The sequence below is a fragment of the Camelina sativa genome, chromosome 9 (assembly GCF_000633955.1).
Source record: "Camelina sativa cultivar DH55 chromosome 9, Cs, whole genome shotgun sequence".
Taxonomy (NCBI): Eukaryota; Viridiplantae; Streptophyta; class Magnoliopsida; order Brassicales; family Brassicaceae; genus Camelina; species Camelina sativa.
The window spans coordinates 23,546,025-23,567,817 of record NC_025693.1 but is presented as its reverse complement, the minus strand read 5'-3'; the positions used below and the strand labels follow the sequence as shown (position 1 = coordinate 23,567,817).

Genomic DNA, 21,793 nt, shown 5'->3' with positions numbered 1-21,793 from the left:
AAACAGGAGGATAAGAGTTTACAAATAACGATTCGGAAGGTAAAGATCTTGAAGACCGAGCAAGACAATCTGCTCTTACGTTGACGTCGCGGGGAATCTTGACGAGGGAGAAGGATGGATAGAAGGAGCGAAGCTGCGAGAAATCCTCCAATAAATTCGTGAAAGCGGGCCAATCATCTGGCGACTGCACCATCGCAACAAGCTCTGCACAATCCGTCTCGAAGGCCTGACAACTCACTCCAGCCGCCAGTAAAGACTCCAAAGCCCAGATCAGCGCTTGCAATTCTGTATGAAGGGGAGAAAGGCCACGTCTAAGGCTCTGAGCTCCTAAAAGAAGCGTAATATCATCACCATTACAGCACCACCAACCCAAACCCTGAAAAGGGTCGGTCCCTTTCCATGAACCATCGACCTGACAGAAAATAGAGGAATCCCTCACCTCCACTACGGGTGGAGGGAGGGGATTGTTCACTGAATAAGATTTGGCATCCTCCCAAATTATCTTATCAGTTGCCGCTTGATTTATAATCTCAATTGGCTCTAGCTCAATACCCTGGAAAACCTTTTTATTCCTGTCTTTCCAAAGTGACCATAAAATCCAGGGGAGAGAAGAGATGATATCAGAAGCCCCGCCTTGAGAAGACGCCCTCCAAAATATGAAATCTAAATTCGCATAAATCGAGGCAAATGGAAAACCTCCCGGTTCCAACAGCATCGGGACCAACTCCCAAATACTGCGCGACCGGGAGCAAACAAACAGTGCGTGGTTAATAGTTTCCATTTCCGTCGCCAAACCGCACCGCTTACAGAAAACATCACAACGAACTCCCCGATACGCGAGCCGTTCTAACACTGGAAGGGTACCCGAGGCAATTTGCCAGAAAAAATGTTGGATCTTCGGAGGTACATCTAATTTCCAGGACTGAGCCCGCAGAGAACTGCACGATGGCCCATACTCCACTTCCGCTATTAATTCCCGGGCTAACCGATAACCTGACTTTATCGAATACCTGGCTGACTTAGTATAATGCCATAACAATCTATCGGGTTGAAAAGTTTTACTAACCGGCAAACTCCAAATAAGTGGTATATCCACCGGATCAAAGAACTCCTCTAGAATAGGCAAATGCCAATCCTTTGTAACTGGATTAATTAAATGATTAACCATCAAACTCGGGAGCAAAAACCTCCCCCTACCATTTGCAGATCTTGGATGAATATCCGGTAACCATGGATCCCGCCAAACCGAAATGGAACAACCAGAACCTACAGCCCATCGCGCACCCTGTTCCACCAATCCCTTAGTTGAAAAAATGCTCCGCCAGGCAAAAGAAGGATTATTCGGTTTCTTTGCCATAAGAGGATGTTTGTTCCTGAAATACCGTCCTCTCATCACCCGGGCCATTAAAGATGACGGATTGTGAATTAATCGCCAAAACTGTTTGGCCAGCATAGCGTCATTAAATTGTTCCAAAGCTCGGAAACCCAAACCCCCTTCACTTTTATCTTTGCATAGTTTGTCCCACGCAACCCAGTGCAAACCTCGAGCCTTATCATTAGATTTCCACCAAAAAGTGGAGACAGTACTCGTTAATTTAGATGTCAACTTCTGTGGTAATTTATAACATGACATAACATGTGTTGGAAGTGCCAAAGCCACTGATTTAATCATAATTTCCTTACCACCTTTCGATAAATGCTTTGCAGACCAGCCATTTACTCGATCATCCAATCGATCCTTGACATAACTAAAAACCTTAGTTTTTGAACCCTGCAGGTTTTCAGGAATACCCAAATAGGAGCCCATACCGCCCTCCTTCGAAATACCAATAACGGATTTCAATNAATAGGAGCCCATACCGCCCTCCTTAGAAATACCAATAACGGATTTCAATTGAGATCGTATGTCCTCCGGGACCTTCTTCCCAAACATGATAGATGACTTTTCCAGATTAACTTCTTGACCTGAGGCTCTACCATAATTACCTATTATATCCATTACCGTCCTACATTCCGTTGCCTCTGCCTTACAAAAGAACAAACTATCATCAGCGAACAACAGGTGCGAGATAGTAGGACTACTATGGGCAATGGAAATAACCGTTAATTTCTGCTCCCTCTCAGCCTTTTTGATATTAGCTATCAATACCTCTGTACAAAGTATAAATAGATAAGGCGACAGAGGATCTCCTTGCCGTAATCCTCTCTGTGGCCTAATAAAACCCCGGGGTTGACCATTCAGGAGAACTTGGTACGACACTAACGAGACACACCACATAATCCATGAAATCCATTTTCTATCAAATCCTAATTGGACCATAACCGCCTCCAAAAAATCCCACTCAACCCGATCATATGCCTTACTCATATCCGTTTTGAAAGCCAAAACTCCGAATTACACCGACAATTAGTATTTAGCCCATGGAACATCTCCTGAGCTACCAAAATATTATCTGTAATTAAACGCCCAGAAACAAAGGCTGATTGTGTTTCTGAAACCAAGGCGGGCAATAAACGCTTCAGCCGAAAACACAAAACTTTGGAAATAATTTTGTAGCTCACGTTGCAAAGGCTAATTGGCCTAAACTCAGCCATCCGCTGCGTCGATCCACTTTTGGAATGAGACATATATTAGTCTCATTAAGAAGCGGATCAAATTACCAGTTCGAAAAAATTCTCTAACCAGGGCCACCAAATCCCCTTTAAGAGAGGACCAGAACCGTTGGAAGAACAGAGCCGTCATCCCGTCCGGTCCTGGGGTTTTTTCCGGGTGCATGGCGAATAAAGCTTTTCGGACTTCCGCTTCCGAAATATCCCGAGTCAGAGCTATATTCATACTATCCGTAATAGTCGGAGTAACTGCTTGAAGCATCTCTGGAAATACCCCTACTATCCGATTTCTTAAAAAGATCCTCAAAATATGATGTAGCAATCCTCCCCATGCCGGAACTTGATTCATTCCAAACGTTATTGGCATCAAATAAGCCAACAATCCTATTACGCACTCGCCGTTGTTTGGTAGATGCGTGAAAATATGATGTATTTTTGTCCCCCACCCTTAGCCAGAATTTTCTACTTTTCTGTTGCCAATAAATTTCCTCATCACGATATGCCTCTTTTAGTTTCCTCTCAATGTCCCTAATTTCCGCCTGTGGAATCGAATCATCCATTTTCGCCTCTTGAAGCGCCGTCTTCAAGGAAGCAATGACAGACGGACCAGAACTAACATTATTTTTCTGCCACCAGGAGATCGAATTCCTACAATTCCTTATCTTATCGATGAAACCCGGAATCCGAAAGTTCCTTGTCCGGTTCCACCCTGACTCAACCGCCCCAACTAAGCCTTCCTTGCCCAACCATCGTTTATCAAACCTAAACTGCCTTTGCCGTCTCCGAATTGTTGTCAAACAGGTTGCTAAAATGGGACTATGATCCGACCCAATCATCTCCAGATAGTCCACTTTCGAATTTGGAAAAAACCCATGCCAATCCTCATTACCCAAGGCTCGATCCAATCGACATCTAACCACTTGATTATTACAACGGTTCCCTCGCCAGGATAATTGTTCTCCATAACAAGGAAATTCAAGCATCCCGCAATGCCGAAGCATTGAAATAAAAGGCTGAAATGAAGATGCTGGTCGCAAGGCACCACCCTGCTTCTCGTGGTTTCCAACTAACTCATTAAAATCACCAATAATAAACCAGGGATCAATTCGAAAAGACCCAATATCTATTAATTTATCCCAAACTTTTTCGCGATGTTGAGGGACTGGATCCCCATAAACAAAAGACAAAAATATCAATTGTTGCCCAACCAAGGCTTGTGTGTCAATAATACGATCATTATCAAAGAGAATAGATAAATTTAACTCATTTTTAAAAAATAAAGCCAAACCACCACTTGCCCCTCGGGGTTCAACAGTATACAATTTTTCATAACCAAATTTATTCTGAAATTTTTGTAAATAAGAAAAACATTTTTTGGTTTCTGACAAAAATAAAATATCCGGACGATGCTTCCTCCACAAATCTCCCAAAGAACTCTCTGTCAGGTCTGCCCCAATGCCCTGACAGTTCCAACTCAAGATTTTCACGTTTGAGCCGGTGGTTTCAGGAGAGCCACCATCCCCTTTGTTACTGGTCGACCCCCACCAGCAGGTTTGCCATCCATGGCCTTGTTCCCTTGCTTCCCTGACCGTTTCTGTTTGTTACCTTCACCTGCACTTGCAGATTTAGACAAAGCTTTAGCTAGCAGGCGTTTACCGGGAGATGCTAAATACACAGCCGGTTTTTTGACTACATTCGGTTTTTTGACTACAGACTTAGTCTGATTCGACAACCTCCGTACTACCTCTTTTGTCTTTTGACCTAAACTCACCCGTTGTAAAGCTGAACTCACGACACTCACAGCCAAGTCAAGCGAAGAGGATGAAGAAATACCTTGGAGATTGGCCTCCTTAGTCGCTGGATTTCCCAACCCCATCTCTACTGAGACCGTATTACCCTGATCATCCGCGACCTCATCTTCCTCATGAAGATATTCCTCTGTAGCTTCCCCTTCCTCAAGGAGATCATCGTTAGCTTCGTCAAACTCCGACTCAAGTCCGACCTTCCCAGTTCCGTTTTTAGGAGAGCTCTCCATCTCTGTATCTCGAAGCGGAATACCTTGATCAGGACCCGCGGAGCTCCCACCAAAGATATCTTGTAACTGCTTATCCTTGTGACCAACTTTAACCTTATACATGGGCTTTGGCCATGCCTTTCCTGTCCCTTTGCGGTTAAGGGGATGTGAAGAAGACTGACCCATGAACTCTCGTGAACCCATCTGACCCCCACTCTTGCCTCCCAAACCCTTCGTTGCTTCACAATACGAAACCAAACCAAACTGTCGATCCTGTTGGTAATGACCAGAACTACCCACCCCTGGAACAGAATCGTGAACCTGGAAATCCAAGGCTCTCTTAGCCGACTTCTTGGGCTTTTCCCAGCCACCATCAGTGTGAAAAGCACCTTGTTTTGCAACCCCCTGGTGACGTTGAGCTCCACGTTTATCCCCTTGATTTTCAAAACCCTGACCTCCAACTCCCTTTTGAAGCTCCGGACAACTTCTCTCATCATGAGTGAGGCGGTAGGAGTTGTCACAATAACCTGTCAACTTTTCATACTCCAGTGAAACAATCACTTCATCACCCGATTCAAATGGCACCACCATCTTGAAGAGGAGGGGGTTGAAGCCATTAACTGTAACACAAACACTGCCGGTTTCTTCATCAATGTCTCGAATAAACCCAATCTTCTTGCCAATAGCCTCCAATGTAGCAAACTCCCAAAGGTGCATTGGAATACCAGAAACCTTCACCCAAAAGTTGATAGCTGAGGGATAAGTTGAGGAAATGATGGGCTCCCACTTCACCAAGGAGATCATCCAGCTATCAAAATGGTAAGGACCATTTTGTAAGACTCCTTGCATATCAGACTCTTCTGCGAAATTGAATTGAAATGTACCTTGCCCCAAATCCGCTCCTACCACTTTGTCTTCAAGCTTCCAAATCTTAGGCATAGTGGACACCAGAAACTCCATTCGTTGCATCGATGGATTCATCAATCTCCCTATAAGGGTAAGAGAAAACTGCTGAATCCTTTGAGCCATTACCGAGTTGGAGATTTTAACTGTCTCCGTGCGCACCAAAGGAGCCTTACCCTTGAGAAACATTGACTGAGCCATAGAGAAAGCCACCAACACCAAGACCCGAGCACTAACCACAGCAATATACCGCAAAACACACCAGATAGAACTAAGGAATAAGAGAAGAAATGAAACCTAGATGGAACGAAAGAGAACCAGGTCCCAAATAAATACTCGAATATCCATCCTATAACCTCGTCGCCAATAATGGAAAATCCCAATCAACAGGATCCTAAGAGACCACCCGAAACTCTTCCCACCATCAATTCCATATCCCAAGATCCACGCAGAATACAAAGACCGTATAATCAAGACCCGCAAATATACGATTCCAGTCGTCACCTTAAATTTCAGCGAATCCGAAACTGGATCCCCAATCAAGCCCGCAAACGCAATCCTTTCATTATCCCAGTAATGGAATTGCAAATCCAACCAGATCAAATCCTTAAGATCCGATTGTATCGAATTTCCTGATTTAAATCCATACTCAGAGAAAATCGAAGGAAACCTTTTAATACACAGAATCAGACTTCCGATCTGACCCTGCTTTCTCTCACCCATCAGAGAACAGAAGAGTTCCTCTCTCCGTCTCCCAAACTCATCGGAACACATCGCTCAAAACCGAGATCGAAAAATCGCCGCCGTTGTCGCCATACGTTTTTTTTTTCTAATACTTTCTCATGATAGTTTTAAACATACTCTCTTCACTTCATAACATTAAAATGTTTTAGAAAATATTTTTTTATTTAAGAAAACATATTTTAGATAGCAGATATTTATTATTTTAGAAATAGTTAGTATTATATCATCTTATTTTAAATAAAATAAATAAATTGATCAGGAAAATATGGTTTTCTTTTCCCTTTTAAGTCGGATTTTTCTTTGGCTCCTTGATTTCTAAATTCTAAGATAGTATGGAGAGGACCGGCTGATTTTAGCATTTTTTCTTCTAATAATGCAATTTTGGTATATGTTATGCATGAAAATATATAATGATAAGAAATATAGAATAATTGGTGCGTTTGGATCTCCTGGAATCGGTTAAAAACAATGAAAAGCATCAAGAGTATATATATATATATAATGAGAAGAACGTAATATAGAGTTACGTGGATGTTTATTGTTTAGTTTGAACAATGACTCAGTTTTACTATTATATGTTGTTTTGATAATCGAAAACACTAATATTCAATGTGTATTTGATTCCATTGATAAGAACTCGTCATGGTTTTGTTCTTTTTTTTTTTTTTTTCGTAAATAACCAAATTTCATTATTAAACTATTCACCACCGGCGATTGATTGGAAAAGTATTTACAAACATTAGAAAATGCACAAAAAATCCGAAAACTTACATAGTTAATCAATTTTTTTTATGGTTCATGGATATTTAAACGGGTAATCAAAAATAATTATACATTAAACATACATGAGATAAGATTTTAAAAAGAAAAACTATGTATGATTATTTTAGTCTATATATACAAGATTTTGAAATATAGGCAATGACGGACCTACATGAGATTAAGGGTGTCAATTGAAACCGTATATCCTCCATAAAACTATATATTAACTATTGTTAGCTATGTTGCATGGAAACTCTTTTTGAGGTGTGTTTCCCGTTTCCAAAACGTTTCGGAAACAGAAACTCGTAGAAACTCGGAAACAAGTCACAGAAACACGATTCCTAAAAATCTCTGTTTGGAAACACGATGGAAACTCCATTTCCGTTTTGGAAACACGACGGAAACTCTTTTTTATAATTTCAAAATTTAATAAATAAACAAATTAAAATTATAAGAATTCATGATACGGATAATGATAAAAATATATAATATAATTAGTAGTTTAAAAGTTAAAATCCCTAAATATATAGCGATGTTGGTCAAAAAATTTGATTTTGAACGTTTTTTACAGTTTTACTTTTAATTAAACTATTTAATATTTATGTTTTGAATTTGTGTTGTTTCAGATTTTTTAAATATGGTTTTTATGTTTGGGAATTTATTATATCTATATATCTATATATATATATATATATGTATATACGTTTCCTACACGTTTCCATTACTTAATTTTTGAAAAAACCCGTTTCCCGTTTCCGAAACGTTTCGTTTCCGCGTATCCGTTTCCGTTTCCCTGTAACATAGATTGTTAGTGTATTATTATTAGATTTTTAGTGAAATAGTTAGTAAAAATTACTCTTTGACTCTTTAAAATTTTGAAAATTTTATTAAAAACCAATTATATTTATTAAAAAATAAATTATGATCCCTCTAAACTAAATCCAAATAAGACAAGGATTATGATTAGGGATCGTGAAACTCTATAAATAGAGCTCATACGTGACTTCTTTTTTCAACAAACACATTCATCCATACTTCTTTTTCTCATTCAGCGAGCTGAGTTTAGAGATCTTTTTTCTTCTTCTTCCTATTCATACGATCGGAATCATGGTGACCAAGAAGATCTTTGGCTTCATGGTCGTGATCATGTTTCTCTTGAGTTGCACCTCGGCTAAACTATACACAGTCGGTGGTGACTATGGATGGACTATCAAGGACGACTCTTGGGCTGAACATAAGAAATTCCACGTCGGAGATTCCCTCGTCTTTGAGTACGATCAAGACATCAACGACGTCGCTCAAGTTTCCAGCGCCTTAGAGTATGATTCATGCAATTCTTCTTCTCCTAAAGTTGTTTACAACACCGGATACGATGTTGTAACCTTCAAGGAACCAGGACATCACTACTTCATCACCTCAAATGAATTTCAATGCCGCGTCTCGGGACTTAAATATGACGTTTTTGTCGTCAATGACATGTCACCTCCGATTCCTTCACCACCACCACCGAGCAAGGTCCATGAACCGTCACGTCCGGCTCCTCCACCATCACCAAGCAAGAACCATGCCCCTTCACGTCAGATTCCTCCTCCACCACCGAGCATGAACCATGAACCGCCACGTCCGACTTCTCCGCCACCACCACCCCCGAGCAAGAGAGGAAAGATCTACAAGGTAGGTGATTCTAAAGGATGGAGCGTGTACAACAGTTACTACTATTACAGGTGGAGTAAAGATAGACAATTTCGTGTTGGAGATACTCTCTTTTTCCAATACAACAACAAACTCAACGACGTTAGAGAACTCAGCGATGATCTTGACTTCAAATCATGTGAACCAAATTCTACCGTAGCTGTGTACAAGACGGGACACGATCTCATTAAGCTCACCAAACCAGGAGTGCATTATTTTGTAAGCTTAAAGACCGGTCTTTGTCAGGCTGGCATTAAGCTTCGAGTCACCGTGCAACCATCAACCGAAGACGTTATTTTGCCTGATGTTCCCAAGAGGCTCTCACGTATTAACCGCTGCAGCAGGTGGCGGCCCTGGTTATGCATTTTCAGACCTCATCACTAAGCATTCAAATTAGTTTATAGGGTTTTTGTTGGTGTTATTTAAGATTTTTTTTTTCTTTTTTTTCTTTTTGTTAGTCGTTTAATGGTTGAAATACATTGTTTCGTTTAATTATTTTCATATATTTTTCTTAATATTTTGACGTTTCTATTTAGTTTGATTATGTGAATATATGCCCCTAAAGTCATAAACGTGAACATGTTCCATATAATTACATTGTCGTACATGTGTTAGATTCTAAGCAGTAACGAAAAGACTAGTTAGTCAATTAAGGATGCCTCAGTAAATTATATAATTCCGTACGTGTTTATCGTACGGAGTATTTGGCGTACTATATATTTCTTTTTAACTTTTGAATTCTATAATTATAGTGAATTTCACCACGCCCCTAACGATTCAATACGCAAGTTAAATAATATTAATCTTTTTTTATCAATTATAGATGCCATAATGAAACTCGAATTTAGGAGTTAAAAAAAATCAAAGAGCCTAAATTTATCTTGATGCATGTGTTTTTTTTTTGACCTCTAATGAATAGCTTCTTTTAAACCTAATTAGAAACATATTTACGATAGCAGATATTTATTATTTTTAAAATAGTTCTTAATATATATCATCCTATTTTGAATAAAATAAATAAATTACTGAGAATAACGATAGAAAATAATAATTCATAGATGATATTTTTTTCTATATGAAAGAAACGGTTCATTTGCATAAAAGAATCAACAAACTAATGAATAGCTTTTTTGTCTTTCAACGGAGAGTCCCTCTTCGCTACAATCCACCTTTTTTTCTAACCTTCTATTCAACCGCTTTAGCTGGTCCGCTTCTTAATGGTCAAAAGTAGCTAGCAGACTGAATCTATGAATCCCGTCTTGAGTTTCTCACATTGTCCACATCATTAAGACCATAACCTAATTTAGAAACATATTTTAGATAACAAATATTTATTATTTTAGAAATAGTTTTGTGTTATATCATCTTATTTAGAATAAAATAAATAAATTGATGAAAAATACAATAGAAAATATTATTATAATTTTTTTAGTCAAAGAAAATATTAATTATAGGGTTATTTGGCAAAAACATACATTTTTGAAACATAATTATCATATTGATACAGTCACAATTTACAATTAGATAAACCCACAATTTTCACTGTTGGTCTATTTTCCTTCTCTTTTTTGCCATTCAATAGTCTCTTTAATTACAATTTCTGCCATTGTAACTTCTCTTTTCTCCATATTTCTTAATTTCTTAAATAATTGTTAATAGAAGTTTTTTTTTAGAAAACTTCTTAGATACAAAAAAATTATATATTTTTTCTTTAAAATCCTAAAAATTAAATAAATTACATTTATACACTTAATAATGTGTACAGACATCTGTACATTGTACACTTAATAAGGTGTACGGATACAAATATTATTGGATAATTTGAATCTATCCAATAAGTTGAAAGGTTTGAACTGTACACAAATATTATTGTACATTTTAAATCTATCCAACATGTTGGATGGGTTAAACCGTATTCAAATATTGTTGGATAGTGTGAATCTATCTAACATGCTGGATGGTTTGAACCGTACACAAATATTGTTGGACGAGTTGAATCTATCAAATATGCTAGATGGCTTGAACCGTACACAAATATTACTGGACAGCATGCTGGATGGCTTAAACCGTACACAAATATTACTGGACGGCATGCTGGATGGTTTGGACCGTACACAAATATTACTGGACGGCATGCTGGATGGCTTAAACCGTACACAAATATTACTGGACGGCATGCTGGATGGTTTAAACCTGCTGAATGATTTAAACCGTACACAAATATAGATATTTTGAATAAAATATATTTAAAATCATTAAAACAAAATGCATATCAAATTATAAAGAAACATACATAATTTTTTTGTATGTAGAAAAAAATTAAAAACAAAAAATATATTAATAAATATTTAAATAATTAAGAAAAAGGGATTGTAACGAAAAAAAGAAAAATATTAATAGAAAGAGAAAGAGAAAGAGAAAAGAACATAGAACAAAAAAAAGACATCCAAAAAGTCATGGGTTCCATCTATTTTCTTTCTTCCCTCTCTCCTTTCCTCTTTCCTCTTTCTTTCCCAACCGACCAGGGTTTTAACGTATATTCCCCCCATCCCCTCTGTCCCACTAATTTCTCTATCTCTACTCTCCTCTATCTCACACCACCCAATTTTATCCATTGTAAATAGTACATGTATCAAACTTCTAATTAAATTTCAGAAACGTACTAAAACGCCAAGATATCCTTAATTATATATGAATTTTTCCTTTATATATGATTTATTTATTTATTTTTTGCTGCTTAGTTTCTATGATAGTGTGATGGGGAGGAACGGCTGATTTTAGCTTTTGTTTTGATAATGCAATTTAGTCCATGTTATGAATGAATATATATAATATTATAGAAATATAGAATAATTGATGTTTGAATTTCCATGAATATGTTAAAACAGTGAAAGCATCAAGAGTAATGTGATATCGCAATAAATGTATGATGACAAGAACGTAATAAAGAGTTATGTGGATGTTTGTTGCTTGGTTTGAACAATGACTTGGTTTTCCACCATTACCTATTGTTTTGTTAATCGAAAACACTAATATTCGATGTGTATTTGATTCCATTAATGAAGAACTCTTTTGTTCTTCATTTTGGTTATCCATTCTTTGTGGTCCATTTGGTCCAATATTTATACGAGACACAAGAGCAATCAATGGTAATTGTAAATTAAACGTACATGAGCATGAGATAGAATTTGAAGAAGAAAACTAAAACCCCAAGTGTAATTGTGTTGTAAAAAAAACGTACATATTTATCTTATAAAGCACAAGTCACTTGGCAAATAAAAATCTGACACATGACAATTTAAAAATAATAAAATTAAATGGAAGAAATCAAGAAAAGCAAATATTTTTCGTTTTATATATATTTTTTTCTATTTGTTATTTTTTTTAAATGAAACGTGGGTGGTTTAAAGTTACCTTATAGTGAAAATATGCTGGATGAGTTGAATCTATCAAATATGCTGGATGGCTTGAACCGTACACAAATATTACTTGACAGCATGCTGGATGGCTTAAACCGTACACAAATATTACTGGACGGCATGCTGGATGGTTTGGACCGTACACAAATATTACTAGACGTCATGCTGGATGGCTTAAACCGTACACAAATATTACTGGACGGCATGCTGGATGGTTTGGACCGTACACAAATATTACTAGACGTCATGCTGGATGGCTTAAACCGTACACAAATATTACTGGACGGCATGCTGGATGGTTTGGACCGTACACAAATATTACTAGACGTCATGCTGGATGGCTTAAACCGTACACAAATATTACTGGACGGCATGCTGGATGGTTTGGACCGTACACAAATATTACTAGACGTCATGCTGGATGGCTTAAACCGTACACAAATATTACTGGACGGCATGCTGGATGGTTTGGACCGTACACAAATATTACTAGACGTCATGCTGGATGGCTTAAACCGTACACAAATATTACTGGACGGCATGCTGGATGGTTTGGACCGTACACAAATATTACTAGACGTCATGCTGGATGGCTTAAACCGTACACAAATATTACTGGACGGCATGCTGGATAGTTTAAACCTGCTGAATGATTTAAACGGTACACAAATATAGATATTTTGAATAAAATATATTTAAAATCATTAAAACAAAATGCATATTAATAAATATTTAAATAATTAAGAAAATGGGATTGTAGTGAAATAAAAAAAATATTAATAGAAAGAGAAAGAGAAAGGAACATAGAACAAAAAAAAGACATCCAAAAAGTCATGGGTCCAATCCATTTTCTTTCTTCCCTCTCTCCTTTCCTCTTTCCTCTTTCTTTTCCAACCGACCAGAGCTTTAACGTATATTCCCCCCATCGCCTCTGTCCCACTAATTTCTCTATCTCTACTCTCCTCTATCTCACACCACCCAATTTTATTCATTGTAAATAGTACCTGTATCAAAATTCTAATTAAGTTTCAGAAACGTACTAAAACGCCAAGATATCCTTAATTATATATGAATTTTTCCTTTATATATGATTTATTTATTTATTTTTTGCTGCTTAGTTTCTATGATAGTGTGATGGGGAGGATCGACTGGTTTTAGCTTTTGTTCTAATAATGCAATTTAGTCTATGTTATGAACGAATATATATATAATATTATAGGAATATAGAATAATTGACGTTTGAATTTCCATGAATATTTTAAAACAGTGAAAGCATCAAGAGTAATGTGATATCGCAATAAATGTATGATGACAAGAACGTAATAAAGAGTTATGTGGATGTTTGTTGCTTGGTTTGAACAATGACTTGGTTTACCCATTACCTATTGTTTTGTTAATCGAAAACACTAATATTGGATGTGTATTTGATTCCATTAATGAAGAACTCTTTTGTTCTTCATTTTAGTTATCCATTCTTTGTGGTCCATTTGGTCCAATATTTATACGAGACACAAGAGCAATCAATGGTAATTGTAAATTAAATGTACATGAGCATGAGATAGAATTTGAAGAAGAAAACTAAAACCCCAAGTGTAATTGTGTTGTAAAGAAAACGTACATATTTATCTTATAAATAAAAATCTGACACATGACAATTTAAAAATAATAAAATTAAATGGAAGAAATAAAGAAAAGCAAATATTTACGTTTTATTTTTTTTTTTCCATTTGTTATTTTTTTAAATGAAACGTGGGTGGTTTAAAGTTACCTTATAGTGAAAAAAACAAAATGCTAAAAAATCCCAAAATTTTTTCATCACGATTCCAATATTTTTGAAACTGTTTAATATCTCTCTTTATTAATATAAATGACGATGAACTGTCTGCTCTTCATTTCTTGCTCTTACTCACATTTTTTTTTCTTAAATCATATATGCAGTTTATAGTTTTCTACAAATTTCTTATCTGTCAAAAGAGCATCCTATCATAATTTCTTTCTTTCAAGTATGAAGGTGAAAAGTACTGACAGATTATGTTTATCTTCAAACTGATTTCTCAATCTTTATATAAAATCTCACATTTTTGTGAATTGTGACTAACAGTCTCTTCTTTGGTGTGTATAGGTAAAAAATGCCATGAAACTTTTTTTATTATTAAATTTAATAGTTAAAAATATAATCCTAAATTCATTTAGGAAAGAATAAGGAGCAACAAGTACTCGAGAAATCTTTCTATACAAAAAAGAATAGAGACACATATCGTGGAAGAAAATGTTAGCAACAACTTCTTTAAGCTTTTATAGTTTGGCAACCAAATATTTTTTTTTCAATTTACATTACTCTTTTAAAATTTAAGAGAAAATCCAGTTAGTATATTCTGTTATTATTTATAATTTTTCAGTAATTTTCTTAATTTTGTTTGTTTCTGAAAACCAGATGTTATATTTAGAAAATGAATTAATGAGTTTTCAAAACAAAATATTTTTATTTATTTGATCTATATATATATATTTGATTTGTTTTCTGTTTATATATAACTTCGATACATCTAAACTAACATTGATTAATATATGTAATCTTTATGAAGCTTCAATAATATCTTATTTTTCATCTTTTATAATATAATTACAATATATATTACCGTGCGTATGCACGGATCATAATACTAGTAAAAATATAAAATACAACATTAATTTATAAGTCCTATTATCCATTAAATATATAAATCCAATTATCAGAAAAGAAAAAGAAAAAATTTACTTAAAGTATTTAATTTAAGCACAAGATAAGCCCTTAGGTAGTTGTATAAAATAAGATAAGTTTTTTCATTAAATAAGAGAAATAAAACCTAATCAGTAGAAGATTGCAAAAAAGTTAAAATAATTCCAGAAAGAAACAACTTACGTAGTATGATGTGTATACACATAAACAAATAAATTAGAACTTCGAATCATCTACAGAAAAAGGAAATAAAATAAACTTAATTAAGATAATTATAAGATTATTATATATAAATTTATAATTGTATAAAATAAGATAAGATATTCCTTAACATTACACTAAAAAAAAAACAAAACTAAAGCCTTAGCAGAAAAGGATTGGAATAAGAAAATAAACTAAACTAAATCCAAATAAGACAAGGATTATGATTAGGGATCGTGAAACTCTATAAATAGAGCTCATACGTGACTTCTTTTTTCACCAAACACATTCATCCATACTTCTCTTTCTCATTCAGCGAGCTGAGTTTAGAGATCTTTTTTCTTCTTCTTCCTATTCATACGATCGGAATCATGGTGACCAAGAAGATCTTTGGCTTCATGGTCGTGATCATGTTTCTCTTGAGTTGCACCTCGGCTAAACTATACACAGTCGGTGGTGACTATGGATGGACTATCAAGGACGACTCTTGGGCTGAACATAAGAAATTCCACGTCGGAGATTCCCTCGTCTTTGAGTACGATCAAGACATCAACGACGTCGCTCAAGTTTCCAGCGCCTTAGAGTATGATTCATGCAATTCTTCTTCTCCTAAAGTTGTTTACAACACCGGATACGATGTTGTAACCTTCAAGGAACCAGGACATCACTACTTCATCACCTCAAATGAATTTCAATGCCGCGTCTCGGGACTTAAATATGACGTTTTTGTCGTCAATGACATGTCACCTCCGATTCCTTCACCACCACCACCGAGCAAGGTCCATGAACCGTCACGTCCGGCTCCTCCACCATCACCAAGCAAGAACCATGCCCCTTCACGTCAGATTCCTCCTCCACCACCGAGCATGAACCATGAACCGCCACGTCCGACTTCTCCGCCACCACCACCCCCGAGCAAGAGAGGAAAGATCTACAAGGTAGGTGATTCTAAAGGATGGAGCGTGTACAACAGTTACTACTATTACAGGTGGAGTAAAGATAGACAATTTCGTGTTGGAGATACTCTCTTTTTCCAATACAACAACAAACTCAACGACGTTAGAGAACTCAGCGATGATCTTGACTTCAAATCATGTGAACCAAATTCTACCGTAGCTGTGTACAAGACGGGACACGATCTCATTAAGCTCACCAAACCAGGAGTGCATTATTTTGTAAGCTTAAAGACCGGTCTTTGTCAGGCTGGCATTAAGCTTCGAGTCACCGTGCAACCATCAACCGAAGACGTTATTTTGCCTGATGTTCCCAAGAGGCTCTCACGTATTAACCGCTGCAGCAGGTGGCGGCCCTGGTTATGCATTTTCAGACCTCATCACTAAGCATTCAAATTAGTTTATAGGGTTTTTGTTGGTGTTATTTAAGATTTTTTTTTTCTTTTTTTTCTTTTTGTTAGTCGTTTAATGGTTGAAATACATTGTTTCGTTTAATTATTTTCATATATTTTTCTTAATATTTTGACGTTTCTATTTAGTTTGATTATGTGAATATATGCCCCTAAAGTCGTTATTTAGCGACTATTTACCGACGATATACTGTTGTCGTTTATTCGTCGTTGTATTGTCGCAATTTCGTCACCGAAATTGGTGACAATTTCCCGATAATTTAACGACTTTGTGGACCTTAGTCGTTGATTAGTCGCTAAGTTTAGCGACTAATCTGCGACAAAGTTGCGACTTTTTACTTAAATTAAAAACTTGCAATATTTTAGTCTGAAATTAGTCGTTGTATTTAACGACTATTTAACGACTCTATGGTGTCTCAACAACGACTATGTAGCGACTACTTTGATTTACAAAATAATTAAATTAACTGGCTTTTATTGTTTTGTAATCATTTTTATTGTTTTGTAATCCTGTTTTTAATACTGATTTACTAAATGAAAAATCATATGAAAAATAAACATAACCATAATTCTGAAAGCAGTTCATACACATGTCCAAAATGGAAATCAAACCATAAGCAATGAAAGAAAAAGTTTATGACACATACAAACTGAGAACTTAGTTCATGAGTTAAGAAACAATAGAGATCATGGAGTTGTTGATGGAAGATTGTCCTCCTCAGCTGTTTGAGAGGTTATAAACTCCAGGTAGGCTGGATTAGTGTGGCGCATAAACTTGGCCATCATCGTCAACTCCTGCTTTTGCTCAGCCACAAGGAGAGCAGTCTCTTTTTCTCGAGCAGCAGCTTCAGCTCTGAGAGCTGCCTGAATTTCAGCCTGAACTTCAATCTGACGTTGAGCTTCCTTCAGTTGCTCTTGCAATGATAGAAAGGCTTCGGTTTGTGATGGTTGATTGCCCTTTCCCTTGCCAAGAGTATCTTTGAGGCTTCCAACACCATAAGGTGTTCCTCGTGAATCCTTCTCAGTGCACTGTTTTAAGAAAAAGAAAAACTGTATGTAAAGAGCAAAAGAAATGAATGATCGAGTAGAAATGCTACTTTACCTCAAGAAAGATGGCAGTACATTCATCGGTGGTGAGCTCCCGACGGTGTGAAGTACCATCTGAAATAGTTGAATCTGCCTCGAGCTCAGCCATCTTCTCTTGCAACTTCTGCTGATAAGCTTGATGTATTTTCTCTGCCTTGCCATCAACATAAGAACCATCCGGCTTTGTATGTGTTTTGTAAAAAACTTCACCCATACTGACCTCTCTTCCCAACTCCTCTTCCTGCGATGTTAGAAATTAAAGAATGGTTAGTAACAAACAAACTAGGATGAAGGAGAAATGTTGATAAATTTAACTAACAAAGTAGAAATGAATTATTACCAGATCATCTTGGATTTCCCTATATGACTTAGGGCCTGATAAGTGGATGTGAGGACCGAGACCATTACGGTCAGACATACGACACTTGGAATAGGTGCTACTCCTTTGTTGTTGTTCTTCAGTATCCCAATTAGCAACCATTTCTTTCCAGAGTTCACCTTCTATCCATGTAGGTTTAACTCCAGACGTCCTTGCATCGCTAACCATGCCCTTCATCCGGCGGTTACAGATGCTGTTGAAATGTTCTTGAACGGCACCTGTTATCAATGGATCCCAGGTGTGAGTTTTCTACATAACAAAGAGGAGAGTTAGAATTATGTCAGTGAAAACAAGCAACAAACTAAAGTAGAAAACAGGTTACAGAGAACAGAACTTACCGCAAACTCGATGAAGTATCTCTCTTTTCTATCCGGAGGCACACAAGTCCAAGTATAATATGGACCATCGAATTTGTTTGTAAAAATCTTGGTAATCTTCCTAACAAGTTGGCCTTTTTTGTCCCGATCAAACCTCCACACACACATGTAAACATATTGTTAGTTTGTAGCATATTGTCGAACCAAAGACAAACAAGTACCAAAGACAAACATTACCAAGTTGTCTTCGGCAACAGTATGGGAGAGAGAATAGTCGTAAACTGCTCACGGCCAGGCATCTTAAGCAGAGCAGTAAGAGATTGCAAAGTGTCGTCCTGGAGTTGAGGCTCAGCATCGTAATTGTTACCTTGAGAAGATGGTTGTCGAGAATGACCATGGGACTGCTGCAGTGGAGACAGCGGATGATCTTCCGGTTCATTCACAACGTTGTTCTGAACCTCCGTTGTCGACATTGGCGGATCAGGAAGGCGATTGACGGTGTCCTCGAAAAGCGTCTGTGGCGGTGGAAAGTTCCGGAAACTCTGGGGGATGACTCGTTGTATCTCTTGTGGCGTGAACGGCGGAGGAATTCGAGCCGTCGGCATGAAAGTGTACTGAGGTGGAAGAGGGTTGTTTCTTCGTCCGGCGGGTGGGGGTGGGTTAGAGGGTCCGGCTCTCTGAGAAAGGTTGGGTTAAACCTTTCTCCTTTTGGTTTTAATTACAGGATTCCACGCCATGAGAGAGGATTCAACGATCGAGGAAGATGGATCAAAGACGATGAAAGAAGAAGGAAAGAAGATGGATCTTTTGTTTAGGAATAAAAGAAGGAAAGAAGGATCGAGGAAAGAAGGATCGAAGAGAAGAAAGGAAGATGAATCGAAGGATCGAAGAGAAGAAAGGAAGATCGAAGAGAAAACGAATTAGGGTTTGTGTTGAAGAGAAAAATTCGATGGCTGCAGATTGATCGAAGAAGAAAATGATTTAGGGTTTGTCGAAGAGAAGAAGAAAAGGCGATGGATCGGTTTGTGGATCAAATTTTATTTGGGCCCGAGTTGATTTTTGGCCCAAATTCTTTTGTTCAAAATAAAACAAATTATTTACACATTATTAACAAAACGTTGTTATTATAATCACAAAAGACAAGTTGGATCAGATGGTTATGGCTTGGTTATTAAACATTAAGCAACCCGGGTTCGAGTACCTCCAGTTGTGAATTTTTTTTTTTTTATCACTCAAAAAAACTTATGATTCAATATGTGGTGCTTATAAATTCAAATAACTAGAAAACACAAGTTTTTTTTAATTTTTATTACAAAGAAAAAAAAAAATATCTTAAAGCACCAATAATCTTCAGGGTTCTTCGTCGTCTTCTTCATCATCTTCCGAAGACGATAAATTACACATAAATTCATCTTCAGGTTCCGCGTCTGCAACATCGTAGTCAATGTTTATTGGATCTCCTATTTCCAAGTTGTCTACTATGACATCTTCAATTGTGGTCATCAATACAGCATCATCATTTTCTGTTTGCAAGAGAGTCGGGTCTCCATCAATGTTTCCCCTCGGATTCACTTTTAGAACAATGAGCCATAAATACTTCGGTTTCTTTATGTATGGGTACGGAATATAACAAACCTGTGAGGCTTGAGATGCTGTTTTGCAATCAACGTGTAAAAGTTACACATTACTAATTTGCTAAATTTGGTATTCTGACAGAGCAGTAAAGAAAGAATGAAAGCTAAACAGTTAAATGTGATAATGACAATAAATAATTATTGGGGCATTTATATACATACCTAGAATAAATGGTTCGTTCTTATTGTACTTTTTGGATGAAAGAACGTCTACAACACCACCATTACTTCTCCGAGTGCCTCTACCAATTACAGGGTCATACCACTTGCATTTAAATAGTGTGATCTTCAACCCAAGCATCCCCTCATACTCAAGTTCTATGATATCAGTTATTGTTCCGTAGAAATCTGCAGCGTCAGATGCATCCGCATAATTTTCACCTTTAACAGAGACCCCATAATTACATGTCTTTCATCCAGCACCGTGGTTCTCTGTGTGAAACAAATAACCTCTTGTAAAATACATTGGCCATGTTTTAGCCTTGTTCAAAGGTCCATGCACAATCTCTTGAACCCAAGTAGGAAATGGATCTGAGGCGTTCCAATAACTAACCTGCATATATATAAGTCTTGTTATGTTAAATAATAATAATAAGTACAATATCTATATCACAAAAAATGGTTTAACATACATATTCTTTGACCCAAGAATGATATTCGTCAGCTCTTTTCGCGGAGAGTTCTTTCTCCGTAAGTCCTGGATATTTTGCCGAAATATAATCCTCAAACATACTATATAGAAAAATAAGATCACCAATGTATATGAGAAAATATAATAGAATTAGATATCTTAATATGTAACTAGTCTGAAAATATAAATACCTTTCAATTGGCTGAAAATAGTCACAATTCCGTAAAACATATGCGTGTGCGCAACGATAGTCATCACGTGAAAGCCATATTTCATTCATTTCTCCACTTGGACGGCCAACTTGAGTAAATATAGAAGGTACTCCAGGGACATGATATTCAAACGCTTCACCTTCATCAAATCTTGTTAATCTGACCAAATAATTAAAAAGTAATTATTATGACTATTAAATTAAATATCACATTAAAAATATTTACTCTTAATTGCTCACCTTGATTTTGTTCGTATGTTCTCAGCAAAGTAGTGCTCAGAGAAATAAACAATCTCGTCATTGATATATGATTCAACAATTGATCCAGCCGCATATCTTTTGTTCTTTGCTTTTCCTTTCAATTTTTTAAAAAACCTTTCAAAAGGATACATCCACCTATATTGGACAGGGCCTCCCAATTCAGCTTCGTAGGGAAGATGTATAGGCAGGTGCTCCATCACATCAAAAAAGGATGGTGGAAATATCTTTTCCAAATTGCAGATGATTAAAACAATGTTCTGTTTTAGAATTTGAAGTCGACTTGTTTGCAAAGTTCTCAAGCATAAGTCCCGGAAAAATGCTCCAACCCCTACAATATTATATTTAGTCAAACTTCATCACAATTACTCACTTCATATATATATAGAACTTTAAATAATTAATTAATATACCTGATAACGCAAGGTGGACATTCCGGTCAAGGAGTTCTGCAAAGATAAATGGAAGTAACCGCTCCATGAAAACATGGCAGTCATGGCTCTTCATGCCTGAAAACTTTCCATTTTCCATATCAACACAACTAGCTAAGTCTGCTGAATAGCCATCTGGGAATTTCACAGAGTATTTCACACATTCTAATAAGCTTGTTCTGGCTTCATCTGTCAATGTATAGGGCGGGAAAGGTGCTTTACCCCTACTATCAAGATGTAAGTGTGGCCGAGAACAGAACTTTGCTATATCTAACCTTGACATGACCGAATCTTTTGATTTACCTTTCACACGCATAAGAGTGTACATGATGTTGTCCAAAAAATTCTTCTCTGTATGCATCACATCAATATTATGTCGGAGATTAAGGTCCTTCAAGTACGGTAGCGACCATAAAATG

General features: G+C 36.7%; 4 protein-coding genes across 4 annotated transcripts; 2 read left to right on the top strand and 2 right to left on the bottom strand.

Moving 5' to 3' along the window:
• On the bottom strand, positions 2,838 to 3,446 carry LOC104715632. The gene has a single exon (XM_010433025.1). It carries the CDS (start codon positions 3,444 to 3,446, stop codon positions 2,838 to 2,840), a length of 609 nt encoding a protein of 202 aa, XP_010431327.1.
• On the top strand, positions 8,089 to 9,191 carry LOC104711906 (uclacyanin 1-like). Its single transcript, XM_010428685.2, has one exon. The coding sequence runs from the start codon at positions 8,141 to 8,143 to the stop codon at positions 9,107 to 9,109; it is 969 nt and encodes a 322-aa protein (XP_010426987.1). The 5' UTR covers positions 8,089 to 8,140; the 3' UTR covers positions 9,110 to 9,191.
• Positions 15,369 to 16,486, top strand: LOC104711905 (uclacyanin 1-like). Its single transcript, XM_010428684.2, has one exon. It carries the CDS (start codon positions 15,436 to 15,438, stop codon positions 16,402 to 16,404), a length of 969 nt encoding a protein of 322 aa, XP_010426986.1. The 5' UTR covers positions 15,369 to 15,435; the 3' UTR covers positions 16,405 to 16,486.
• On the bottom strand, positions 17,115 to 18,814 carry LOC104715631. Its single transcript, XM_010433023.1, has 5 exons — positions 18,447 to 18,814; positions 18,231 to 18,363; positions 17,854 to 18,141; positions 17,530 to 17,754; positions 17,115 to 17,456 (listed from the first exon to the last, which is right to left on the bottom strand). Exons 1-5 carry the CDS (start codon positions 18,812 to 18,814, stop codon positions 17,115 to 17,117), a joined length of 1,356 nt encoding a protein of 451 aa, XP_010431325.1.

What these genes read in the sequence shown, in the direction of transcription:
- LOC104711905 (XM_010428684.2), top strand. Translation starts at nt 15,436, where the DNA reads ATGGTGACCAAGAAGATCTTTGGCTTCATGGTCGTGATCATGTTTCTC.
- LOC104711906 (XM_010428685.2), top strand. Translation starts at nt 8,141, where the DNA reads ATGGTGACCAAGAAGATCTTTGGCTTCATGGTCGTGATCATGTTTCTC.
- LOC104715631 (XM_010433023.1), bottom strand. Translation starts at nt 18,814, where the DNA reads ATGCCGACGGCTCGAATTCCTCCGCCGTTCACGCCACAAGAGATACAA. An exon ending in GGGAAATCCAAGATGATCTG is followed by an intron (nt 17,755 to 17,853) that starts GTAATAATTCAT and finishes CTAACATCGCAG; the next exon opens with GAAGAGGAGTTGGGAAGAGA. An exon ending in GTACTGCCATCTTTCTTGAG is followed by an intron (nt 17,457 to 17,529) that starts GTAAAGTAGCAT and finishes TTCTTAAAACAG; the next exon opens with TGCACTGAGAAGGATTCACG.
- LOC104715632 (XM_010433025.1), bottom strand. Translation starts at nt 3,446, where the DNA reads ATGATTGGGTCGGATCATAGTCCCATTTTAGCAACCTGTTTGACAACA.